This window comes from Oncorhynchus nerka, linkage group LG13, assembly GCF_034236695.1.
Source record: "Oncorhynchus nerka isolate Pitt River linkage group LG13, Oner_Uvic_2.0, whole genome shotgun sequence".
Lineage (NCBI taxonomy): Eukaryota > Metazoa > Chordata > Actinopteri > Salmoniformes > Salmonidae > Oncorhynchus > Oncorhynchus nerka.
The window spans coordinates 65,579,991-65,607,900 of NC_088408.1; the positions used below are offsets into that span (position 1 = coordinate 65,579,991).

Here is a 27,910-nt window from a genome sequence, read left to right on the forward strand (position 1 = left end):
GAGTTTGCGGTTTCTTATGCAGTGACAGGTTTTATTATTGATTCTCTAGTCACGACTTATTCCAATACATTTTATACACATTCATACATGATTTTTGAGAAACCTGCCAGATAATTGTTTGGGGGACATGTCACTAATGTAAAATTCCTCTAGATATATATATATATATATTTAAAAAAAAAACAGGCTACCACTGCAACAGAAGCTATTTGGTGCCACCTACTGTTCATGCTGTTCACAAAACAAGTTTGATTATTCACTTGACAGTCTCTTCTGTGTCTTTCAATGGGCTTCAGTGTCCCTGTTTTACTTGGTGTGGTCCTTCACCCACTGGCAGAACCTCTGGGAGTAGGTAGCTGGGCTGACAGTGGAGAAGGCTCTGCCAGGGAAGCGCAGACTCTTCCACAGGTTCTCCTGCCTTTTCTTCACACCGTACACAGTGAAAAAGTCTACAATACCCACAAAGTAGCGCAGCTTTGGTCCGTCTATGACATGCACAGAGTTTTTTAAATTAGGCAGCAGCCTACGGTGATGAGCTTGGAACTCCAGGAGTTCTGCTTCTGTACAGTTTACGGAGTGTAGGTTTATCTCCTGGGGGGGGATTCCATGGCCAGAGTGTTCCCCTGTGTTCTGGATGTGGTCTGACCCACTGTCTATTGTATCTGATGCCAGTCGAGCAGAGTACCCCTCCAACAACGGAATAGTGGGGGGATCTTCCTCTGCGGGACTGTCTTGGTCCATTGACCTGCAGAGGAAAGACCATTCAAAAACTGAATAACAAAGAGATAACAATCAGCTTAAGAGTAAAATACCTGATTTGCAATTATCTTCTCACTGTGTTACTTTACATTAGCTGCATGTCTGGAAGGTCCACAAAAGAAAACTAGTGTGTTACTTTTTTTCCCCATACTTTGTCATACAGTAGATTATTGTTCTCCACTGAACACTTACTTTACAGTGCGCATAGTCAGGTTACTAAAGGAGTGATTCCTGTCCAGCTCATCTTGGCGCAAGGGTTGATGGGCCAGCAGGATACTGTAGTCAAGCACATTGAGGCTACGGAGGAAGGCCGAGTCTATTTCAACCTGATCCACAAGCCAGGAGCGCTGCTTATCTGTCAACACATGATACATGTTGACTTCTTAGGGGAACATATGGGGTTTTATCTTTCAATTGATAATAGACACAAGGAAAGAACACAATATTATTTTATCCATCCCCCAGGTACTGACAGATATAGGACATACCAGACTCTTACCCAGAATGATGTGCTTTCCTTCAAAGTTGTTATCCTTCAGAATCTTAGTAACTGGGTTTCCCGTAGATGCAGGGTCAGTCCACCTACCCACCTCACATCCCTTGATGTCATATCTAAGAGGCAAAGCCAAAATTGACAACATTTTTTATTTTTTTTATCATCTTTCATAACTACAATACAAACAATGTTTACCTGGTATTAATCCTCTCGTCCGGGTAAAACACATTCTGCATCACAATGAAATACTTCTGAGGGAGAATGAGAGAAAAGTTACTTAGAGTAATAAAAAAACAACTGTGTTTGTGAAATTTTGTGTTTCATTAAAATTACCTTTGTTTTATTTGGAATTTGAACGCTATAGAGCCCTGGAATAAGAAAATAAGAATATGAACATCTGACAAAGGTGGCAGTCAATCTCTCGTGATATTTAGTATTTTTTTAACCCCTTTTTCTCCCCAATTTTGATCTTGTCTCATCGCTGCAACTCCCCAACGGACTCAAGAGGCAATTGAGTCATGCGTCCTCCGAAACAACACAGCCAAACCTCGCTTCTTAACACCCACCTGCTTAACCCGGAAGCCAGCCGCACCAACGTGTCGGAGGAAACACTGTTCAACTGATGACTGAGGTCCGCCTGCAGGCGCCCGGCCCGCCAAGAGGAGTCGCTAGAGCGCGATGAGCCAAATAAATCCCCCCACCCAAACCCTCCCCTAACCCAGACGACGCTGGGCCAATTGTGCGCCGCCCTATGGGACTAAAGATCACGGCCGGGTTGTGATACAGCCCAAGATTGAACCTGGGTCTGTAGTGACGCCTCTAGCTGCACCACTCAGGAGGCCCTGTCATTTGATATTTTGTTCTTAAGCTGTTAGACTTCTCTCTCACCCAGGAACCTGACCATCAGGGAATGGGGGTATTTCTCCAAATGATCCACATATGCCTTCAGGTTGGATAGGAAAAACATAACCTCCCGCGTATTCTGTGTCTTTAGGAAGAACCTCTTGTCATTCCTAAGGAGGGGGAAATTACATTTACTACATGTGCTACTATGTAGAGTTGACATAGATTAGATGTGTTGTGTGTACATGTATGAGATTTTTGATGTCCTCCAGCAGGACTCACGTGAGGAAGAAGTCAGCCTTGCTCTTGGAGTTGCTGATGAACTGTAGATAGCAGCCGTCTGAAGAGAGGGACCTCTGGTACTCCTCCTCTGTTATATCCAGGGACCGCCGCAGGCCGGCAAACACAGGCCCTGCAAAAGTCTGCATCTCCAAGTCCTGCAGGGGGAGGCAACAGAGGACCATGGGTTTGAAACGGAAACATGTCCCAAAAATCATTTACTCAAATAGGCATTATGCTGTTGGGATTGGTTTAACATATTTGTTTGAATAGTGATTAAATAGCACCTTGTGGACTTGGGTCTCCGCCGATTTGTAATGTTCAGCAGAAAGTTGACCCTGATTGAAACAAGATCAACTCATTATAAAACCACAATGAAAGGTTTCTTGTCATATAAGTAATTAAGGGAAAGCTATGTACAATGCAAGTACTGTATGTACAGTCATTTTCTCAGAGGTGGGTCAATGTCATAAGTTCCAATGGTATAAAACTGTATTCTATGTGACAGTTGAAATAGTGTGTATATTGTTGTGCAGTCTATAGGTTTGCTCACAGGTACTGTTGTGTTGTTGCTGGTCTGTAGGACAGCATGCAGGCCCTCTTTCATAAGACAGGTGAGGCTGTATAAGTCATGTTCCTGGTTGGTCTTAAACACCCCTAGCATCCTCCATGTAAATGTAAAAGTGATGTAAATGTAAATCCATCTTCTCCTCAGACCCCACCATCGCCTTCGCCTGGCTGTCCCAAAGTGACACAGGCGCAGACCGCTCCTCTTATCCATCTGACAATCACACACACCACAAACAACTCACAGTCACCAGGAGGGTACCACACACATAGACTGTACACAGACAGACAGACAGACACACACACCTCTGGATCTACATTGTATAGCTAAAAATGTGCAGTTAAAACAATAAACAAAGAACACACCTGCCACTGTTTCCATAAGAAGCTGACAGGTGGGGTTGGAGAAATGTAACCACTCAAATTCATAGACAGAGCTATAGATGCAAGGATTGACCTTCCATGATTTCTAAATTATAGTTTTAACCATGTTGAGGCTATACAGTATTTGTTTAGATTTACTTTGTAAAACAAGCTTATATTTTGGGTTCTGATAGAGTTGTGACAGTCAAGTCCAAAAATGGATGTAGCAACTGCAAATTTCCGCTTAATTTTTTTTTTTAAGAAATGGGAATGAGATATCATGTCTGAGACAACATAACATTAAAATAACAGTTGACCAACATAATTACATTCATTGATCGAATGTGAGAAGCTACTCAAGACATTGAATATTTGTTGTAACTTTCATGAAAGCTGACAACCACGTCGTTCTTACCTTTACCAGCCTACTTTCCTCGTGTTGTCCTTTATGCTTTGATGCCTTGCTGTACAAAGGAAGTATCTGAATTCAGTGAAAATCATTGGAGATATATTTTAAGCCTATGCTTTTACCATTTTCATATGCATGTGGATAGCATTTTGGACCGTAAAGATAAAAACAAACACATTTTCATGACAGCGGTCGGCCTCCTTTTTCAGCCAAGAGTAGGCCAAGTGCCGCATACCATGGTAAGAGGGTTGGGCAATATATTCAGGGTGTGTTACACCTGGGCTGTATTTACTAGCTGGAAACCAAACAGCCAACAAAAGCGAACGGAACTGACCAATGACGCACATCATTGGTAGTGACCTACCTACATTTGCCCAATAGAAACTCTTGTTTTCTATGGAAAACGTTTTGTATTGGCAACTGTTTACTCAGGTGTGCACTAATGATTTACACCCCTTGCAGGCGTAAAACGTGTGTCGTAATTACTTGTGGTTTTTAAATCTGCCACTGCAGTTAAGTAGTAGAGTGTCACGTCATCATGACAAAGGCCCGGATTCGGGAACTAAAACTGTACTGGTTGTGATTTTACTATGTTATTTATTTGACTTATGAATGTCTGATTTCTGTCAAAAAAATTGCTCCGTAAAGTTTGGAATCTCGGGAACGCTGTCCATTCTTCGGCGCTTGTCCCAGAGATAGATAGAGGACTTGTATCAGAGCAATTATAGGCTACTAGCGTCTGTGACCGCTTGGGCAGCGCCCAGGGGGAATGAGTGCCCCCTCTCATTGAAGCAATGGAAGTTCAAGGCCTACCGCGATACTGCAAGCATTGTTAGTGTAAAACAGGATCCCCCACTATAGTGAATGGAAAAATCTTTGTGTAAATAAAAATGTTTTTAGAAGACAGTCATGGTACCAATAATTGCTTCTAATACACCAGATGTATGTCCTTGAACAGATTATTTTAAAATCGCACACAGAAGAAGGTAAGGATAATTTAGTTACTAATTGCAGCCTGCAGTACCCCGGTTTCCCTTCAATTTGAGTTACTCAATGCGATGGGGCAGCACTGACCAATACTGCAACATGACTTCTTGGAGTAGTTCAAACTGTGTATGTTTATTTTTATTTTACCTTTATTTAACTAGGCAAGTCAGTTAAGAACAAATTCTTATTTTCAACGACAGCCTAGGAACAGTGGGTTTAATTGCCTTGTTCAGGGGCAGAATGACACATTTTTACCTTGTCAGCTCAGGGATTCGATCTTGCAACCTTTCGGTTACTATGTCTCCTTGAGATGCCATCTTAACCGACTTAATTTGGCTTCAATGTGCTATTGAGTATTCACATAGGAATTCATGTTGTCACGTGATCGATGGCTTTGTCTATTCATATATACAGTCATAGGTATTTAGGCTACCTCAATTTTAAAGTAGTCAGTTTTCTTCTTTTGTATTTAAAAAAAGTGTAAAGCTAATATTGGTTATTTGCTGCCACCTGTAGTGCTGGAGTCCTGAACCAAATCTTGTGTCATTCATTTATTGTGGCCACTCGATGGTGGTTATATAGGTTAAAGCCATTTTACAAACCATAACACCCAATTTGAAGAAGACAATGCTCTGATCATTAGCTGATTGCTCCCAACCAATAGGATTCCCCACCCAGTTGACTACTTTAAAATGGTGGAAGACCTCAATGGCAATGTCCATGCATAAACAGGTTATATCCATGATGAGTCCTCTACCTATCTCTATTGTATGTCCTCATTGAGATCTAACTAATTAGTATTCTAATCAAACCAAAGTTTATTGATCAAGTGCACACTGTAGGCCTACAGTAAAATACTTTCTTGCTAATAATTCAGGGCCCCGTTTCCGATAGTGATTAAGCCTAATATATATATATATATATATATATATATATATATATATATATATATATATATTCGTTAGCGTTGCTACAAAATATGAATGAAAACTACTCCAATGGTGAGGAAGACATGAATCATGATGGGCTATCATGCTATTATCAGTAGAAAATGTCATCACTGAGGGAGCAGGCCCTACATCTCAAGTAAGAAACTAAATCAGCAACGCACTCAACAGCTGTCGTTGTTTAGGCTATGTGACATGGACATGCTCCAACTGATCATTGACTTTTTGACTGCTGTCATATCAACACTTACATTTATAATGCCATTATTGCTTTTGTGATGATTTTCACTATTATCAAGCACACTTGGCGCTTGTAATGATGATTAGGCTACTGATGTTTTTGCAATTCAACCATGCATCTTGCTGACCGTGTGTCTTGGTGGTTGAGGTATTTATTTTTATTTTGTTGTGTTAAAAATAAGCTTATACCGGGTTCAAACACCAATCCTTTCTGTTTCATAGTGGTAGCAAAGGCACTGCACTGAACCCTTTAATATATATACACTGCACAAAAAAATAAAGGGAACACTTAAACAACACAATGTAACTCCAAGTCAATCACACTTCTGTGAAATCAAACTGTCCACTTAGGAAGCAACACTGATTGACAATACATTTCACATGCTGTTGTGCAAATGGAATAGACAACAGGTGGAAATTATAGGCAATTAGCAAGACACCCCAATAAAGGAGTGGTTCTGCAGGTGGTGACCACAGACCACTTCTCAGTTCCTATGCTTCCTGGTTGATGTTTTGGTCACTTTTGAATGCTGGCGGTGCTTTCACTCTAGTGGTAGCATGAGACGGAGTCGACAACCCACACAAGTGGATCAGGTAGTGAAGCTCATCCAGGATGGCACATCAATGCAAGCTGTGGCAAGAAGGTTTGCTGTGTCTGTCAGCGTAGTGTCCAGAGCATGGAGGCGCTACCAGGAGACAGGCCAGTACATCAGGAGACGTGGAGGAGGCCGTAGGAGGGCAACAACCCAGCAGCAGGACCGCTACCTCTGCCTTTGTGCAAGGAGGAGCACTGCCAGAGCCCTGCAAAATGACCTCCAGCAGGCCACAAATGTGCATGTGTCTGCTCAAACGGTCAGAAACAGACTCCATGAGGGCCCGACGTCCACAGGTGGGGGTTGTGCTTACAGCCCAACACCGTGCAGGACGTTTGGCATTTGCCAGATAACACCAAGATTGGCAAATTCGCCACTGGCGCCCTGTGCTCTTCACAGATGAAAGCAGGTTCACACTGAGCACATGTGACTGACTTGACAGAGTCTGGAGACGCTGTGGAGAACGTTCTGCTGCCTGCAACATCCTCCAGCATGACCGGTTTGGCAGTGGGTCAGTCATGGTGTGGGGTGGCATTTTTTGGGGGGGCCGCACAGCCCTCAATGTGCTCGCCAGAGGTAGCCTGACTGCCATTAGGTACCGAGATGAGATCCTCAGACCCCTTGTGAGACCATATGCTGGTGCGGTTGGCCCTGGGTTCCTCCTAATGCAAGACAATGCTAGACCTCATGTGGCTGGAGTGTGTCAGCAGTTCCTGCAAGAGGAAGGCATTGATGCTATGGACTGGCCCGCCCGTTCCCCAGACCTGAATCCAATTGAGCACATCTGGGACATCCTGTCTCGCTCCATCCACCAACGCCACGTTGCACCACAGACTGTCCAGGAGTTGGCGGATGCTTTAGTCCAGGTCTGGGAGGAGATCCCTCAGGAGACCATCCGCAACCTCATCAGGAGCATGCCCAGGCATTGTAGGGAGGTCATACAGGCACGTGGAGGCCACACACAATACTGAGCCTAATTTTGACTTGTTTTAAGGACATTACATCAAAGTTGGATCAGCCTGTAGTGTGGTTTTCCACTTTAATTTTGAGTGTGACTCCAAATCCAGACCTCCATGGGTTGATAAATTTGATTTCCATTGATCATTTTTATGTGATTTTGTTGTCAGCACATTCAACTATGTAAATAAAATTTTAATTTAGTAAGAATATTTCATTCATTCAGATCTAAGATGTGTTATTTTAGTGTTCCCTTTATTTGTTTGAGCAGTGTGTATATATGTATATATATATATCCACATAGGAGATTTGTTCTGGCAATGGCCCTGCATATGGCAGCGAAAACTGTAGCACTACCCCCCTTGGCCGTGTTGGCCACTGTACAGGGGATCATAGCGTTGAGTTGAGGGTATACCCAAGAATAGATCGGGTTGGTGTTTCTGAACAGTTCAAATAATGGATTGATATCCAGGGAGAAGGAAGTAATTAGGTGGGGTCCTTTGGCTGGTGGAGTATGCTCAGTTTGCCTGGGATATGCCCTGCCCAGGGTATGTGAAGGACCAGGAAATAAAAGGCCTGCAGTCATGACTGGTGTAGAAAGGGACGTGGCCTATGGGATAGACAGGAATTTATGAGGCCCAATAAAGGTGATGGATCACATATTCTGTCATTATTGCCACCTCCAGTTTCTTCTAGCGCTTAGGTTGTGAGTATGCTGTTCATTGACTACAGCTCAATGTTCAACACCATAGTGCCTACAAAGCTCACCTCTAAGCTAAGGACCCTGGGACGAAACACCTCTCTCTGCAACTGGATCCTCAGGGGTGCATGCTTAGTCCCCTTGTGTACTCCCTGTTCACCCACGACTGAGTGGCCAAGCACGACTCCAACACCATCATTATGTTTCTGATGACACAACAGTGTTAGGCCTGATCACAGACAACGATGAGACAGCCTATAGGGAGGTCAGAGACCTGGCAGTGTGGACAACAATCTCTTCCTCAACGTGATCAAGACAAAGGAGATGATCGTGGACTACAGGAAAAGGAGGGCCGAACACGTCCCCATTCACATCGATGGGGCTGTAGTGGAGCAGGTCGAGAGTTTCAAGTTCCTTGGTGTCCACATCACCAACAAACTATCATGGTCCAAACACACCAAGAAAGTCACGAAGAGGGCACGACAACACCTTTTCAACCCTCAGGAGACTGAAAAAATTTGGCATGGGTCCCCAGATCCTCAAAAAGTTCTACAGCTGCTCCATCGAGAGTATCCTGACTGCCTGGTATGGCAACTGCTCGGGCATCCGACCGCAAGGCGCTACAGAGAATGCATTGTGTGTAAAGTCCGCATCACTGGGGCCAAGCTTCCTGCCATCCAGGACCTATAAACTAGGCGGTGTCAGAGGAAGGCCCAAAACATTGTCAAAGACTCCAGTCACCCAAGACATAGACTGCTGAACAATTAATCAAATGCCCACCCCCCCTTGGTTTTTACTTTTTACACTGCTGCTACTCACTGTTTATTATCAATGCATAGTCACTTTAACATTGCCTACATGTACAAATTACCTCAACTGACCTGCACATTGACTCAGTACCGGTACCACCTGTATATAGCCTCATTGTTATTATTTTATTGTGTTACTTTATTCCATCACTCTCCTTCTTGGTCAAATAGCCCTTACACAGCCTGGAGGTGTGTTGGGTCATTGTCCTGTTGAAAAACAAATGATAGACCCACTAAGCGCAAACATAATGGGTTGCGTATCGCTGCAGAATGCTATGGTAGCCATGCTGGTTAAGTGTGCCTTGAACTTTAAAAAAATAACCGACAGTGTCACCAGCCAAGCACAATCACACCTCGTCCTCCATGCTTCACGGTGGGAACCACACATGCGTAGATCATCTGTTCACCTACTCTGCGTCTCACAAAGACACGGCGGTTGGAACCAAAAATCTCAAATTTGGACTCATCAAACCAAAGGACCGATTTCCACCGGTCTAATGTCCATTGCTTGTGTTTTTTGGCCCAAGCAAGTCTCTTCTTCTTATTGGTGTCCTTTAGTTGTGGTTTCTTTGCAGCAATTTGACCATGAAGGCCTGATTCACGCAGTCTTCTCTGAACAGTTGATGTTGAGATTTGTCTGTTACTTGAACTCTATGAAGCATTTATTTGGGCTGCAATCTGAGGTGCAGTTAACTCTAATGAACTTATCCTCTGCAGCAGAGGTAACTCTGGGTCTTCCTTTCCTGTGGCGGTCCTCATGAGAGCCAGTTTCATCATAGCACTTGATGGTTTTTGCGACTGCACTTGAAGAAACTTTCAGTTTTTGATATAAGTTCTTGATATTTTCCAGATTGACTGACCTTCATGTATTAAAGTAATGATGGACTGTCGTTTCTCATGAAGCTGGTTGAGAGAATGCCAAGAGTGTGCAAAGCGGTCATCAAGGCAAAGGGTGGCTATTTGAAGAATCTCAAATAAACAAATCAAAATATATTTAATAACACTTTTTTGATTACTACATGATTCCATATGTGTTATTTCATAGTTTTGATGTTTTCACTATTATTCTACAAAGTAGAAAATAGTAAAAATAAAGAAAAACCCTTGAACGAGTAGGTGTGTCCAAACTTTTGACTGGTACTGTATATTTTTTCACTTTAGTTTATTTAGTAAATATTTTCTTAACTCTATTTTCTTAAAACTGCATTGTTGGTTAATTAAGGGCTTGTAAGTAAGCATTTGACGTTAAGGTCTACACCTGTTGTATTCGGCGCATGTGACAAATAACATTTGATTTGATGATCTAGACGGGAATTTATGAGGCCCGGTAAAGGTGATGGATCATATATTGTCATTATTGCCGCCTCCAGTTTCTTCTACTGCTTAGGTTGTACACCCAGTGGGTAGGACGGAGTGGAAATGGAGAAAGGACCCCAGGATTGCTCCTGTCAGTGGGATGAGGCCCAGCTGGGGAGATGTGAGGAATGCAGTGATCTAAAAAGGGCAGGCCTGCTAATGTCAGCCGAGTTGGCTGATGGTTACCAGGTTAGGAAATTTACCAGACTCCTACCGAGCACAGGAGGAAGCTTGGGGGTGATTAAATGGGAGGTGTATCTCAGTGGGCCAGGCCATGTCAGAACGGAGTGCCTGAACCCCTGTGCCCAGGGAGGGGACACCTAAATATGGGTCACACAATTAACCGACTGGATAGAGGCCATCGATGGCTGCTGGCCAGCAGTGAGAAATGTGTTCAACGTAAACCAGGTCCTCTTGGGTTGGGAAAGGCCCGAGACCCAGTTCAGCGTGTATCCGCCGGAAGGTGCTTTGGAGGAGTTTAGCCTGCTCCCCGTGGCTAATAAGGATATGGCTAAGGGTTGGACAGTCCTATGGAAATTATACCATTGGAACCAGTCGATAAATTAAATAATGAAGGACTCTCGAATCTCGTGGGAGGAAACGGGAATTCAAATTCCGGATGAGGAAGGGAAAAATAGTAGTAGGCTGCGCTAAGTCCTTATCAAATTAGATGGTTGACGGAGTAGAGAAACCCGAATAAGGTGCAAGGAAGCGATTCTGACGGCAGTCGCCAAGGAAACAAGACAGGGTGTGCTGCAGGTCCCTGGGAGTCAGGCGGACAGAGCGCCTGGTCCACTGGCAGAAAAAGAGCCTGCACAGCTGTGGGAGAAGCTTAGGATGGTCTATGTGGCGTTAACGAGTCTCTGCTCTCTTTTGATAGAAGTGAGATTGGTAGGGCCAGGAGCTGGAAGTGATCTGGTAAAAAAGGACGCCGCCGGGTGGACACTCAGAAATGGCAAGAATGGAGGTAAAGGGAAGATGGAGCTTCCCTACCATCTGGAGGAAAGCCAAGCAGGAAGTGGTGTAAATGAGAGTACAAAATGAGCATGATCATGCTGTTCAGGGCTCTGCTCATGGTAACCCTGTACATCATAGGGGCGCATGGTTGGGAATGCACACATTTTAGGGGAGGAATAAGGCCAGCTACTGTAGACAATTTAATGGAATGGAGTATAAACTTGTGTTTGAAACATACACACTACCAATGACACAGTATGTGGGTGGGGACAAGGCCGGGGCCCCGGAGATGGTAGCTGTTTATTCAGACACTGGAATGTGAGCAAAAAGTGGAGTGGGTTCAACAAAGTAGTGGGGAAGGAGTTGAACAGAACGGTTGACAACTGTACCCAGGGCTGGATAATTAGGTCACTGATGGCAACCTGAATCATAAGACTGGCTTCCGAATTTTGGATGTGAACTGGGACCGTAGATATTTGTATTTGGTCACGTGTCATGGTCAGAACTGGAGGACAGATCTATGCAAGTGAACTGGATTAGAGAAATGGGAGGACCACCTCGTCAGTATACTGACTGGTGTATTAAGAACCCCAGGGGAGATCCCGACACACCGCTCTGGGAAAGAGAGTGTGTGGAAACAGTGGATCAGGGTGGAGGTCGGAATGCATTATGAGCATACACCAAGATAGCCGGTTCTGGGGAGAACTAGAGTTGACATGCCCCGGGTCAAGAGAGGCCACCTCGGCTGTAAGGCCTGAGGGAGACCCAAGGTCACAGGCCCATAGGCAGGTTAGTAAATACCTTAGGCTCTATAGATACTATGAACAGTGTGTGACAAAGATACTGGACATGGACCCAGGCTCATGCGTGGATGGGAGGTCATGTCCAAAGTTATGACTCGGGTAGTGGCTCATGTGTAAAATGTCCCTGCTGCAGTATAACTGAGGTAGGGGTCGATAGAGAGATTAATGAAACCTTGCCTTGGGTATGGAAGAGGCCTGTTACACTGTACACATTAGGTGTGAGCGACCCCCTGGAGAGGTGGGAATAGAAATGTGCGTACAGTCCCAACCTACCCCCGGGGATTTGGAGGGGGTGAACCGAACTCACTTTGCAGAACTGGATAAGTGTGTGAGTAAAAGGCAAGGACTTCACCTTGGATGGAGACAGGAAGTCCTGGGGAACTTCTAGGTGCTCTTTACACCAGGTGGAGCCTGGGAGAAGGGATTATGGCGATATAATTGCACAAGGCAACGAGGATCGGGCACGGTGTGCTGAAATCGTATACCCAGGTGTTTGCCATTGATAAGACTTGTATATGGTGCGGTCTGCAAACCAGGGATGTGCTGATCTATGTGAAACCATGCCTGATTAAACTGGATTGGAGAAACAATTACTGGATAGATACCAGTATCTGGCCATGGTTTATTCAGCAGGAGACACATGGGACACCCAAGTGATTAAGGTACCCTATGCTCTGAGGGTAGGACCATCCCCCTGAGTGTTAACTAAGGAGAAGGATGTGACCGTTATAGCATGAGCCAGGGTCAAGCTGAATTGTTTCAGTCTAAAGGGAAACTTGTAAAACAAAAACAAAAGAAAGGGCACCCGAGGAAACCAGGTGGAAGAGATCAGCCGTTGGAGGTAGGGTTTAAAGGTTTAAATGGTCAAAAGGAAACTTTCAGCCACCACTATGTGAGTGGAGGTCTGATTGGTCAGACGTTCACACGGGAATGGATGAATGAGTGGCTGAATAGCTGGGTCTGGGAGGTTAGGCGAAAATGGAGATATAAGCACCCGGCTTTACACGTTGCAAACCCCCTGCTCCATGGCCACCGAGTTCACCAGTGGAGACAGGAACTATGTGACGGTAGGTCGCTGGAAAGGCTGGACTGGGTTGGTTCTAACAGGATATACACTAATGCTACCTGTGAAGAAGCGAGGGCCTACACTGTATCGTTAGAGATATGGGGCATGTCGTACTGGGGGTTTTACTAGGATGACCTATTTTACTAGGTTGGCGGATTTGGTTGGGCGCGTCCTGGAGGTACCCCTGTGGTTGGTTTATGGTTTACCTATTGGGGAGAAACCCATTGAAACCAGGTAGGGAGAAGTACTATAAATGGGGGGCCTTAATTGCTTGGCAAGCTATGGATGCTGGGGTGGAGTTGTTTGGTGCCCTGAGGCCACTATTGTGGGTACTAGAGGCATTTAGATGTTCTTATTTAAACTTGATCTAACTAGGAAAAGTCAGTTAAGAACAAATTCTTATTTACAATGACAGCCTACCAAAAGGTAAAAGACCTTCTGCGGGGGTAGGGGTGCACTTAGGACTATACCTGTTGGTGTGTGTGTGAATATGAGCAACAATAATGTGCAGCAACCTCCCGGTCCCTGAGGGAGCTCGAGGGGTAAGGTTGGGATATATTCATGAAGGGATGGTGAAGGCCAGGTGGGGGCAGAATCCGTACCATTCACTTGGCGGATGGAAAGGTTTTCTACCAGAAGAGAGAGTTAATCCATGGAGCGGGTGTCGTGACCTGGGGGTTGGATGTAGGTCTCCCTCCTGCCTTCAATACAGCTCATTTTGGGTCGGAGGTAACAGGAGGCTAAAAAGACGTTCTTCATTTCACAACAAGTTCACAACAGGAAGGGCAAGGCCGAGTCTGCATGCTTACTGTCGTCGTCAGCAACTTTGCCAATTAGGGCAGCATCAGCCGAGCCAAAGGTAGAGCCGGGGGAATTACCAGAACGAGAGGCAGAGGGAAGTGTGATGAAACATGAACTTCCACAAACTACTTCTTTGACGTCCTTCTGGTAGATGACAAGTAACAAGGGCTGGGAGTTTGGGGAGGGGGAGTCCAGTATGGACCAGATGTAACCGGTTTTAAGTGAGTGATTGAATAAGGGGAAATTATAGTATTGTAATGATTCTGATGTAACCAGTTTTGAAGGAGGAGTTGTGTCGGGAGAATATGACAGTATGTCAGTCATGGTTTAAGGCAGTATTCACCAACCGGTCAATAGCCAAGGCATTCCTAGTCGATTGCCAAACATTTCTGCAAAAAAAACAACGATAAGCCTTGCATACCTATTTTTTAAAATTAGTCTCGCTCTGTTGGCAGTAGGTGCACCCGATTCAAATGCCTTGCGCACGGGGTAGGCGCCGTGTTCCCATTTTCAACCATTTCATATGTCTGAAGGTACAACTGCCTTCCCGGCAGGCCCAGGGGGAGCAAATCAAGTGCACTATAGGCCTACCACTGACCAATCAGATGACTCATATTACCGCGTCTGCAGTAACGCAGCAGGCGTAAAAGAAACCTTCAGCAAAGTTGACACTGTGAGGTTTTAAAACCAGAGATTGTCATTGAAAACAGCAAAGAGCTGCTGTTTTTATGAGTGAGTTCATGTTTAAGTTTTTACTCAGCACTGTCAACACTTTCTACACACGCTACAATCAGCACTGCAGCTGCAGTGAATGAGTAGGAAAGTGTATCCATAGGCTTGCGTTGGTATTATTAGCGGCTTGAGTATTTTTTTTTATATCTAGGAATATTTCACTTTCTCTGGTCATAGGTGTAACATGAATTTGTGCATGAGGTAGAACTAATGCAGTGCAACTCGAGTTTCGCCAGCAGCTGGAAGCCGGTGTCCCTTTTTGGTCAGTGTCAGCAGAGGGAATGGAGAGCAGAGGGAGAGAAGTGGAACCAGTCTGCTGCCCTCTCCCTCCGCTGAGACTGACCATCAGATGCAGGCTCCATCAGCCCAGTAAAGTTAAAAAAAAAAAAAAACGAATTATTCAAATATATTCTCACTCAGCTGTGCCTCACAAGTAATACAACAACTGATCTATTGCCAGTGTGATCATATAGCCTACCTCAAATCCTGATAATTTTTTTATGGTCTGAGGAGAACAACAATGCATTGGGAGGGCAATTCAAGCAATGTCAATATGCTGTGATAATGTTTTGGGCCTATAGTCTACTACACAAACTTCATTACTACAGTACTGTTTTTAATAGGTTAATGTTTTAGGTCATGTAAAAGAAATGAGAAACATTATATTTTTGGGGATAATTAGAGTAATTGGAAAGGGCTTTCCTTTAATGGAAAGACTGGGGCCACTGACCCGAAATAGACCTGAGTCTCCTCTTTCTTGCTACTGATGGGGTCCATGCTTGGTGTGTGTATAGAAATGTCTATACCTCTTCGTATTGGTGACTATACCTCTTACCGTGAGTAACTCCAGGTCCACAATTGAAGGGTTTGTGACGCCACCCGTGGGTGTAAAACTAATATTTATTTAGTGTAAATTGCCGAGCTGAGAAAGTATATTCACCACTCGAATTCTCCTGGTATTATATTCCTAGGAGAGCCTGATGAACTATGGGTCACCCAACCCCTGATCTAGACGTGTCGCTGAGTGGTTTTTAATAAAGGTTACTACCACCCCAGCCGTCGGCAGCCGAGTTGGAAGCCGGTGCAGCGGTTGGTATCAGCAGGTCTCTAGGATCAGGACTGGGCTGGAACGCCAACACCCGTTGGTAATAAACATGAAGCAGGAATAATTTACGCTAGCTCATTAATCTCAAGGAGAGGCTTGAGTCGGGCAAGACAGTGGCGAAGATATTACCGTGTCTCTCTCCAGAATGCGCTAAACTGTCTCACACCAATTCTTGCGCATGCATTGTTTTATTGTGTTAATTGTTTGTCCTTTGTTTATTTTGATCATTTCCCAATTGCATATGTCACTAGTAAAACATTTACCATGTATTTGGTTACATTCATTTATGTTAATGCATGGATTAATTAGGTCATTTACCGTTCTTATTCTCAGAGTGGAAACATTGTTTGCAGAGTTCACAACCTGCTACTCTTTCTTGTGGGAAACAATTTGTCATTTATTTCATACCATCATTTACGAGCTTTTTCAATTTTGACATTGTATTTTGTTTTGAGCGATCCACGTGAGCAATGAGCATGTGTCTGGTTTCTCTGTCCTCTTAATTAATGTGAAGGGAGCTCGCGCACCTGAGCAGGCACAGAAGTAGACCAACTGGCCTGCTGTGCGCAAAAGTAGGAAAGTGCCCATTTGGGGATGTCTGATTTCTGATTGTCTTAACTCACCACCACTAATCAGCGGAGCTTCTCATTAATTTTTTATACCTCACACAGTAAGTCAAGTCTTTTTTTATGACATCCATTGTGGATGATAATAGTTCCTCATATTATTTGAAAAATCCTGATTATCACCAGGCCTCGATGTGAAAGAGCAAACTGTCATGCTCTTGGGATACTATATATCCAGTGGAAACGTCATAAAATACCTGAACACATTTCCCTTTGCACAAAAACAGCTGTGTCTGTCCCGAGCTCACATGTGCAGGAAACTGGGGACCCGGAATAGGCTAGTTGATACAATGTGGTAAGTTTGCTAGCAAAAGCTTCCGGCCAGACCTTCACATTGGGTGGACAGAGTTGATTGATTTGATACAATGTTGCACTTCATTAGCGATAGCTCAAGTCGAGACAAATAGAAAGGGAGGCAGGCAGATGGAGTAGAGACATGAATGCAATTGAAAGAACCAGCATTTTCATCAGGATATATATATATAAAAATAAATAAAAAATTGTTCGGCTTTATGTATTTAGCCGCCAATGGCTTACAGTGAATCAATGTGTCCATACGGAAATGGCTGTTCCTCTCGCATTAGTGGAATTTTTACTTTTAGACTATTATCATTTTAAAATCAAATTTGTGTTATTAACCACATGACAATAATTCTGAGAAATTAAAATGTTATTATTGAAATTAAACTGTTCCACGAAAATGTGCACGTGAAAATCAAAACTGGCACGCAGATCGGTAGTTAAATGGTTGGATAAATTGTACGCTTCTCCCAACTTGAAACTCACAAACTTGAAACTCACTCGCTGCCTAGGAATAGAGCGTTGTGAACAGAGTGCACATTTATTTGTACTGCATAATTACAAAGGGTGTGTCTGTGAGAGAGAGAGAGAAAAAGTGGTGTTGTAACTAAGATTGTATCTATTAAAACTGAGCACAAATGGACAGCTATGCGATCCATCGTTCACTAGTGGGTGGAAAGCGCCACTCGCTGGGTCGCAGCCAGAACTGTGTCTCTTGGTAGACTAGTAGGTTAGTACGCCTACGTGTTTGACATGGGCAGGAGCAGGCCTTCGAACCAAGGGCGAGAGAATGCCATGATCCTTATTTGATATTGTTCCCATTCTCTTTTCGCCAAGTTTAGAATGGTAAACTAATAGAAAATATAAGTGGAAAATTATTGCTCCAGATCACTTGATCTCCACCACAAGGGGGAGAGAAGAGAGGAGGGGTAGAGAGAGCGAGAGACCCGATTTAACTCAAACTAAACTGTTTATTTTACAGCAGAGTGTACGGGAGAGCTCTGCATGCAGAATTGGGACCATACAATGCCTTCGGAAAGTTTTCCAACCCCTTGACTTTTTCCACATTTTGCTACGTTAGCCTTATTCTAAAATGGATTTAATAAAACAATTTCCTCAACCATCTACACACAATACCCCAAAATGACAAAGAAAAAAAAGCAGGTTCAGCCATGTTTGCAAATGTATTAAAAACCAGGAAACAGAAATAACATTTTTACATAAGTATTCAGACCCTTTGCTGACACTGCTGTTTCCATTGATCATCCTTGAGATGTTTCTAGAACTTGGAGTCCACCTGTGGTCAATTCAATTAATTGGACATGATTTGGAAAGGCACACACCTGTCTATATAAGGTCCCACAAGTGATAGTGCATGTCAGAGCAAAAACCAAGCCATGAGGTCAAAGGAATTGTTCGTAAAGCTCTGAGACAAGATTATGTCGAGGCACAGATCTGGGGAAGGGTACTCAAGTATTTCTGCAGCATTGAAAGTCCCCAAGAACACAGTGGCTTCCAGAATTTTTAAATGGAAGATGTTTGGAACCACCAAGACTCTTCCTAGAGCTGGCGATCCGGGCTAAACTGAGCAATCGGGGGAGAAGAACCTTGGTCAGGGAGATGACCAAGAACCCGATGGTCACTCTGACAGAGCTCTAGAGTTCCTATGTGGAGATGGGAGAACCTTCCAGAAGGACAACAATCTCTTCAGCAGTCCACCAATCAGGCCTTTATGGTAGAATGGCCAGACCGAAGCCACTCCTCAGTAAAAGGCACATGACAGCCCACTTGGAGTTTGCCAAAAGGCACCTAAAGATTCTCAGACCATGAGAAACAAGATTCCCTGGTCTGATGAAACCACGATTGAACTCTTTGGCCTGAATACCAAGACAACACAGGAGTGGCTTCAGGGCGAGTTTCTGAATGTCCTTGAGTGGCCCAGCCAGAGCCCAGACTTGAACCCAATCGAACATCTCTGAAGAGACCTGAAAATAGCTGTGTAGTTACGCTCCCCATCCAACCTGACAGAGCTTGAGAGGATCTGCAGAGAAGAATAGGAGACACCCCCCAAACACAGGTGTGCCAAGCTTGTAGCGTCATACCCAAGAAGACTCGAGGTTGCAATCGCTGCCAAAGGTGCTTCAACAAAGTACTAAGTAAAGGGTCTGAATACTTATTTAATACATTTTTTATAAATGTCAAAAATGTCCAATCAAGTTTTTGCTTTGTCATTATGGGGTAGTGTGTGTATATTGATGGGGGGGATTATTTGATCAATTTTAGAATAAGGCTTTAACCTAACAAAATGTGGAAAAAGTTAAGGGGTCTGAATAATTTCCAAAGGCACTGTATATAAATATCCCATGTTTTTTCTCTCTCACCTACCCCAATCCCATTATCATTTATACCAATAATGCAATGGAAAAAATGGTTTAATCGTTTTTTTATTGCAACTACACATTATTTGCAGTTTTAACATCTCACCATCCTGAGTGCCGCAGCGGTCAAAGGCACTGCATCTCAGTGCTAGAGGCATCACTACAGACCCTGGTTCGATTCCAGGCTGTATCAAAACCGTCCGGGATTGGGAGTCACGTAGGGTGGCGCATAATTGGCCCAGCGTCGTCCGGGTTAGCGTTTGGCTGGGGTAGGCTGTCATTGTAAATGAGAATTTAAATATAAACTACCAGATGGTCCTGTAGCACCCCCCAGCATCCCTACTTCCCATGGCTATCACAACTATCATGGGTTGCTAATATGACTACGATAATACCTTTTGGCTGCTAGACAATTAAATAAAGTTGATTTGAAAACCAATAGAACAGGAGGGCTATATGAGTCTTTATAAAATAATTGCCTCCACATTTCTACGGTGGTATTTTGGCTATAGGGTACTTTGAAGCAAGCTTAGACATGCTTCATTGTATGGTTTCAAACAATTAAGCAACAGGAAAAATATAGCGATACTAATAGCCCTAACCGTCTTCTGGTAGTTTTTTTTTAGAAAGCCTTTCTCAATTAAATGGTAATGATACAAAGTAGCCTACGCCTACCTGGAATACGGATATCATGATTATTTGCATCTATCCAGTGGCCAATTGTTTTGCAAACTCCACCTCATGTGCACTGCAGAAACACAGCTGACCAAACAACAGTGCCTGCACAGTTGAATTAAAGGGTAACTACACTCAAAATCTAAATTTCTTAGATTTTTCCCAGACCTCAAAAGGGTCTCTTGATGTGTTTAAGTATTGTTGTGGACTTAGAACATCCCATGTTGATGTTAAGAAAGTGTGATTTTGAGGTTGAAAACCAGAATATATATATATATATATTTTTTTAGCTAGTTGGCTTGCTATTGCAAGCTAATTTGTCCTGGGTTATAAACCTTGGGTTGTTATTTTACCTGAAATGCACAAGGTTCACTACTCCAACAATTAATCCACAGATAAAAGGGTCAACTGAGTTTGTTTCTAGTAATGTCTCCTCCTTCAGGATTCTTCTTTGGACTTTATATGTCACCCAGTAAAATACTACTTGAGTAAAAGTCTAAAAATATTTGTTTTTAAGTATACTTAAGTATCAAAGTAAAATTGATAAAATGTACTTAAGTATCAAAAGTAAAAGTATAAATATTTCAAATTCTGAATATTAAGCAAACCAGATGGCACCATTTTCTTGTTTATTTACAGATAGCCAGGGGCACACTCCACTCCAACACTCAGACATAATTGACAAACAAAGCATTTGTATTTATGGAGTCATCCAGATCTATAATAGTGAGCACTTTGAATAGTGTTGTTTGAGATGACAACGAATTAAAATGCCAGGGAGGAGTTATTGTGACAGGGTAGGAACTAAAGTATTGATAAGTGTTTCCTAGGGGACCCTATAAGCTTTGGCTACTTCATGTAGCTAACATATTGTTGCTTTGTATTTTCCTCTTTGATTTACAAGATACTGTTGCACAAACAAGATGCTGATTTAGGTATACACCATCACGGGTATTATTAGGCTGCATTAGCTAGCAACGTTTGCGCGTACCCAGTACATTTATTAGCTAGCTAGTATTAGCGGCTAACAATTAGCATCTCACAAGATTTAGGGCAACTTGCTAAGAAAAGACAAATTAGCTGTTTGCTGATTTAAGAAACACAAACTAATAGTGTCATTATAGAACGTTAGTGGATTTATATTAAGAAGCAAAGTGAAAACAGCATTGTTATCAACATTGTTCCATGTGCTGCATTGACCATTGAGACCGAAAGGGTCTCATGGTTGAGGAACATCAAATGCGCTCCTTGAGTGACAGGGGGCGTGGCTAGATCTATGTGGCAAGTGGCGCGGAGAGAAATGACTCAAGTAGCGAAGTAAACTTCATATCACATTTAACAAACCAAACATTCAAATATCGGTATAGATGGTAAAGTAATGTAGCGACCCGCACAGACAGCTGTGTGTTATGTGCTAGGCTAGGAGGTGGTTGTGTTGTACTGACCAGTACCCGGTGTTCGCGGGGTCCGACATGTCAATCAACCTGCTATCTGCCAATCACGGGAATGCCTGGAATGTTCTGATGCCGGGCATCCTGGTGGTTGGCGGAGTGGCGTGGAGGGGGGTTGGGCATTGGAAGTTAAGACCAGGTTCAGCCTTTGTTCTCTCTCTCTTACGTCTGGGCTTCACAAGAGAAGGTCACGATTGGCTTATGGGTTATCTGTCATCTATTTGGCGTGTGCTACTGCCCAAACAGTAGCCTGTGTAAAGTTGGTTCAATAAACCGTCAATTCGCAAACTCAAGCCTCTGTCTGGACAATTGTTCATTTATGATCTAGTCAGGTCATTACATTGGTGTCAGAAGTAAAAACGTTGATACAAGTTAGCCAGCTAGCTAGCTGACTTATGTGGCTAGCTACCGTAGGTGAGAACGGGATTGAAAATGCTTCGAGGGAATCCGAAAGTGAAGGTGGAGGTAGGGGACGATTATGGCCAAGGAGGTGCGTGTGAATGGACGTCGGGGTTCTGTCTGAGGAGATCGCCAGGGCGTCGGAGCGCAGAGGCCGCTTGAGGGAGGACGTTAGAGTGATGGCCGCTGAAGCGGGCATGAGTGCTTCGTCGAGTGTATTTCGCGCGGATTCTGGTGGGCGGACCGAAGTGTCGACGCGACGCGGCGTGACGAGGAATCTGGGGCTCAGGATGTAAACAAACATGGCGGCGCCCAGTTCCCGGCTGCGTCCGTATCTGTTAAGACCCCGAAGTATTCCGGTAAGGCGGATTGGGAAGCTTTTCATGCTCAGTTTGAACTGTTAGCTCATTTTAGGGGGTGGTCGGATGAAGAAAGGGCACTGCAGTTGGCTTTATGCCTCACGGATGAAGCTCTGGCCTGTTTGATATTGATTAGCCCCGAGGACAGGCGTGATTATGGTGCTCTAGTGGGAGCACCGAGGAGGCGCTATGGACAGTGTGTACAGCCCGGGCTACTGCGCTCCGAACTGAGGAATAGACGCAGGCAGCCTGGAGAGCCTCTACGGGTGCTAGCTAATGACATTGAGAGCCTCTCTCGGCGGGCATATGCTCACATGCCCGCCTCCTGCTTGGGTGGCCGAAATGACAGAACTCATTCGGGCTGTGTCGCTACAGGCGGCACGAAACACAAGCCCTGGTCCCAGGGTCTGCTGGGGTTGTGGCCAGCCAGGCCATCTGCGCCGAGATTGCCCCATGTCCCCCAGAGCTCAGGGAAACGGCTCGGGGTCCGCATAGACCGGGTAGTGCGGACCCCTGGCTTTCTATCCCAACCACCATCATCTTCAGGAGGAGCCCACCGGCACAGACGGGGAAGCAAGGCTCCACTTCCCCCAGAAGCAGACGAGGGCAAGCGGATGGAGCCTGTTGTTGTGGTGGGCCGGACCTGTGTTGGGGACTTTTGTCATGTCCCTGTCACTGTGGAGGGGGTGCCCTGCTCCGCCCTGGTGGACACTGGGTCCACAGTAACCCTTGTGAGGCCAGATATTGTGCAAGGTTGGACTCAGTGTGAGCCTACAACTGTGCAGCTCCGCACAGTCACAGGTGAGCTGGCACCCATGAAAGGGAAGGGAATAATGACTCTGACAGTAGGGGGCAGGACTGTGCGTCATCCTGTGTGGGTGGCGGCTGTGCAGGACCCTTGTATCCTGGGGTTGGACTTTCTTAGGAGCACAGGCTGCCAGTTAGACCTAAATAGGGGCACACTGAGCTTCCAGGGAGGGACGGAAGTCACCATGGCCCCCTAATGTCACATTCACTCAACCCAACAAACCCTTTACTCCAACAGTTAAAGCAGCAGAGACTCATGGCTGCGCCCCTCCCCCACAGCTGTGTGTGACTTTTCCCCAGTCCCCCTGTCACCTACGGCGGTGTGTTACATTCCCCCAGCTACCTCCATGACACAGCCCTCTGTGAGCCCGGGCCGCACCCCCAGCCCAGCTACCCCAGATGGGAGAGGAGAGGACACTGTCTGCAGTGAGGGAGATATGGGGAGGAACTGTGTTGGTCTTGACCCCGAGCAGCAGGAACGGTTGTGGCAGTTGCTGTTTGAATTCAGAGACAGCTTTGCGTTGAGTGAGGAAGAGGTGGGTCAGACCCATCTGGTGCAGCATGAGATCGACACAGGTGATGCTCGACCCATCAAGATGCGTCCCCGCCGTATCCCGCTGGCACGCCAGGAGGCGGCAGACAAGGCTGTGTTGGAGATGCAGCGGGCAGACTTCATTGAGCCCTCAGACAGCCCCTGGGCGGCGCCAGTCGTCATGGTTCCGAAGAAGGGGGGCAAGCTGAGGTTCTGTGCGGACTACAGGCGGCTGAATGAGGTAACCAGGAAGGACTCATACCACCACGTATCGATGAGTCGCTGGACCTGGTTAGGGGTCCTCCTGGTTCTCCTCACTAGACCTCCGCAGCGGCTACTGGCAGGTGCCCCTCTCCCCAGAGGCCAGAGCCAAAACTGCGTTCTCCACTAACAGAGGACACTGGCAGTTCAAGGTCCTGTGCTTTGGCCTGTGCAACGCTCCAGCTACTTTTGAGCGTTTGATGGACAGGGTGCTGGATGGCATCCCCCGACAGCAGTGTCTGGTATACCTCGATGACATCCTGGCCCATGGCAGCTCCTTCCAGTCAGCCCTGGGGGCGCTACGGCGTGTGCTGGAGAGGGTGGCTGCCGCAGGTCTGAAGCTCCACCCCGAGAAGTGCCACTTCATGAGGAGAGAGGTGTCCTTCTTGGGCCACCGAGTGGGGAAGGAGGGGATCAGCACCATGGAGGACAAGGTAGGGGCTGTCAGAGACTGGCCCACCCCCACCGACCAGCGTCAGCTGAAGAGCTTCCTGGGCCTGGCCTCGTACTACAGGAGGTTTGTACGGGGCTTCTCAAGCGTTGCTGCTCCACTGAACCGCCTGCTGCCGAAGGACAAGGCTTTCACTTGGACAGTGGAGTGTGAGGAGGCGTTCAACACCCTCAAACGTGCACTGATCGAGGCCCCGTGCTCGCCCCCTGACCTCACCTTGCCCTTTATCCTGGACACAGACGCGAGCAATGTGGGCATGGGTGGGGTGCTGGCCCAGGTGGGGCCAGAGGGGGAGAGAGTGGTGGCGTACTTCAGCAAAACATTTGACAAACATGAGCGCCGCTACTGTGTCACAGGGCGGGAGCTCTTGGCTGTTGTGGCTTCCGTCAAACACTTCAAGTACTACCTGGGTGGTCTGCCCTTTACTGTAAGGACTGACCACTCTGCTCTCCAGTGGCTCATGTCTTTCAGAGAGCCAGAGGGGCAGGTGGCACGCTGGTTGGAGGAGCTTCAGCCGTATGACTTCACGGTGGTGCACAGGGCAGGGGCACGCCACTCCAACGCCGACGCCATGTCCCGTCGGCCCTGTACTGCAGACGGCTGCCGCCACTGTGAACGGAGAGAGGGACGGGAGAGAGAGCTGCGGGCAGAGGAGGGTGTCTGTGCCACAGTGTGTCGGGCGAGCGGGCCTGTCTGCTGTGAGCTGCAGACTGTCGACGTGGCTGAATGGCGGCAGCAGCAGGGACGGGACACAGACCTACAGCCAGTGCTACAGTGGGTAGAGGCGCAGGTGAGGCCACCATGGGAAGAGGTGACAGCGCTCTCACTCGCGACCAAAGGGTTGTGGTCGAAGTTTGAGAGACTGCGGCTGGCTGATGGCGTGCTACAGCGGGCATGGAAGGAGTCAGCTACGGGAGAGGAGAGGTGGCAGGTGGTGGTCCCAAAAGCATTGCGGGAGGCTGTGCTCCAGAGTACTCATGGGGGGGTGGGGACTGGACACTTTGGGGTCACAAAAACACTGCGCCGTCTCCGTCAGGGCTTCTACTGGGGGCAGCACAAGAGGGATGTGGAGGACTTTTGTCGCCGCTGTGACAACTGCACAGCGAGAAAGGGCCCCCCAGGCCGCTCTCATGCTCAGCTCCAACAGTTCCCAGTGGGGGCTCCCATGACAGACAGTGGAAACCGCTGGGTGCTCACGGCCATGGACTATTTCACAAAATGGCCCGAAGCCTATGCTCTGCCTGACCAGGAGGCAGAGACCATCGTCGACGCCTGACAGCGGGGATGTTCAGCAGGTTTGGAGCTGCAGAGTCCATCCACAGCGACCAAGGCAGAAACTTTGAGTCCCGTGTGTTCGCCACCATGTGTGAGAGGCTGGGTATGCACAAGACCCGCACTACTCCTCTCCATCCTCAAAGTGATGGCCTTGTGGAGCGCTTCAACAAAACGCTTGGACAGCAGCTGGCCATCGTCTCTTCCAAACACCAGCGTGACTGGGACAAGCACCTGCCTATGGTCCTCATGGCATGCCGCTCCGCTGTCCAAGACTCCACCTCCTGCACGCCTGCCCTCCTCATGCTGGGGAGAGATCCGCACCCCTGCGGAGATGGCGTTTGGTCAGCCCCTGGATAGCCCTCATGTTCCTCCGGGGCCGGAGTATGCCCGGAGACTCCAGGACCGCCTGAGACAGCCCACACCTTCGCAGAGAGCAGCTGGTGAATGCAGGTGTGAGGCAGAAAAGGAACTATGACGTGCACACCCGGGAAGGCACTTTGTGGCTGGGGAGCTGGTCTGGGTCTACAGCCCCCTAAGGAAAAAAAGGCAGATGCCCCAAGTTGGACAGTCACTGGGTGGGACCCTGCAGTGTCCTGGAGAGGGTAGGGGAGGTTGTGTACCGGGTGCAGCTTCCTCCCAGGGGGAGAAAGGTGGCACTGCACCGGGACAGGTTAGCCCCATACAGAGGGGCCTCTTCTCCCAAACCCCAGGAACCCCCACAATTCCCCTCTCTGGCAATGACATTCTCCAGGCACCCACCCTCAGGTGCCGCAGACAAGGCTCCAGACAGCCCACTCCCCCTGTCTCCCCCTGTGTCACCGCGTGGTTCCCCAGAACCACGGACTGTATTACCCGTTCCCGCTTCCTTGTCCCCCATATCCCTGCCTTCATCCCCTGGTTCCCAGAGGGGCACTCTGCGACCATCACGGCCACGCAGGCAAAGGAGACCTCCGGGTCGCTTCAGAGACTTTGTTTGTTCCCTCGGGACGAGGGACTTTGTGGTGGGGGGCTGTGTAGCGACCCGCACAGACAGCTGTGTGTTATGTGCTAGGCTAGGAGGTGGTTGTGTTGTACTGACCAGTACCCGGTGTTCGCGGGGTCCGACATGTCAATCAACCTGCTATCTGCCAATCACGGGAATGCCTGGAATGTTCTGATGCCGGGCATCCTGGTGGTTGGCGGAGTGGCGTGGAGGGGGGTTGGGCATTGGAAGTTAAGACCAGGTTCAGCCTTTGTTCTCTCTCTCTTACGTCTGGGCTTCACAAGAGAAGGTCACGATTGGCTTGTGGGTTATCTGTCATCTATTTGGCGTGTGCTACGGCCCAAACAGTAGCCTGTGTAAAGTTGGTTCAATAAACCGTCAATTCGCAAACTCAAGCCTCTGTCTGGACAATTGTTCATTTATGATCTAGTCAGGTCATTACAGTAAAAACCCAAACCAGTCCCTGCTTCAATACCGGTATATCATCATGATCATGGCCCTATTTCTATTACAGCATGTTGGATGACTTATTCTTATTCCATTCACCCAGTTCAATGTAACAGCGATAGGTTTAGGCTACAACCTAGCCTCTGAATGAAAGTTTACAACATAAGTGCACACAGGTCGAGAGACAAATTTGAGGTGAAAGACAACACATTCAGTATGGCCTTGCACACTCTTGCCTGCATCTAGCAGATATAGGGGGGAATCATTAGTCCAACAGTTGCAAACAGGAGTTTCTATTGGACAAATTCAGGTATGTTTATCCATGTTTTGTTCCGTTTGCTTCCTTTTAAGAAACTTTTTCAACAGAATGGCACCCCTGATCACGCGTAAACACAGCTCACTTTCATAGCAGCCACATTGTATTCCTTCTCGCATCCATAAACTCTCCTCCTCTCACCTCTTCCCTTCGATTGTGGTCTTCAATGCTCAACACATCAGCTGTATGTGACCAGGCGAAATAACCTTTCCAAACCAAACTGCCACACACAGCCTACAGCATTGTCACCATTTTAGCTAAAGTAACTTCATAGTCAGAGTAACTAATAGAACTAACGTTAACACTTTAGTAAACCGCTACAATCATGCAGTAACATCAGTGCATAGTCAGTAAGCAGTTACACCGGTGGGTCCCGGTGGCAATAAATTAGTAATACCAAAGCTTACCTTGACTTGGAAGAGTTCCAGTGTTGTGTTGGAAAGTCATAGCTAGCTAAAATAGCATCCCTCTGTTTGAGCAAGGTGTTTCAGTAGGCTAAACTAGCTAGTTGCATTTGCTAGCTAAGTAAGTGAAACTGAAAGTGACATTTTTTTTGTCTCTCTCTCTATTTGTCTCTTGCTTCTCCTTCATTTTGGAAGAAATTAATTTGTTCAAAACTGTTAAACTATTCTTTCTCTCTCTGAGTCAACTACTGACCACATTTTATACACTGCAGTGCTAGAAGATAGCTGTAGTTTATGCTTTCAGTACTAGATTAATTCTGATCCTTTGATTGGGTGGACAAAATGTCAGTTCATGCTGCATGAGCTCTGATAGGCTACACCATAATGCTACCCTACAGTGCTGTTGACCTTCTTTGCATAATAGTGTGTTTTAATCAGTTATTTGGTGACACGATTATATTTAGTGTAGTTTTGTCTA

At 46.2% G+C, this 27,910-nt stretch overlaps 1 protein-coding gene across 7 annotated transcripts; it reads right to left on the reverse strand.

Moving 5' to 3' along the window:
* Positions 1 to 10: 10 nt before the first annotated feature.
* LOC115139893 (phosphatidylinositol 4-phosphate 5-kinase-like protein 1) lies at positions 11 to 27,727 on the reverse strand. 7 transcript variants are annotated; one of them, XM_029677740.2, is made up of 11 exons: positions 27,436 to 27,727; positions 3,723 to 3,771; positions 2,931 to 3,158; positions 2,665 to 2,715; positions 2,381 to 2,535; positions 2,144 to 2,268; positions 1,589 to 1,623; positions 1,451 to 1,506; positions 1,259 to 1,371; positions 952 to 1,114; positions 11 to 745 (listed from the first exon to the last, which is right to left on the reverse strand). In XM_029677740.2, the coding sequence occupies exons 3-11, from the start codon at positions 3,156 to 3,158 to the stop codon at positions 307 to 309; spliced, it is 1,365 nt and encodes a 454-aa protein (XP_029533600.1). In that variant the 5' UTR covers positions 3,723 to 3,771; positions 27,436 to 27,727; the 3' UTR covers positions 11 to 306. The 7 variants fall into 7 exon arrangements, with proteins under 7 accessions (XP_029533600.1, XP_064882631.1, XP_029533599.1 ...); XM_065026559.1 differs by having other exon boundaries at positions 3,723 to 3,788; XM_029677739.2 differs by lacking the exon at positions 27,436 to 27,727 and adding an exon at positions 3,893 to 5,538 and having other exon boundaries at positions 1,451 to 1,503.
* Positions 27,728 to 27,910: the final 183 nt, after the last annotated feature.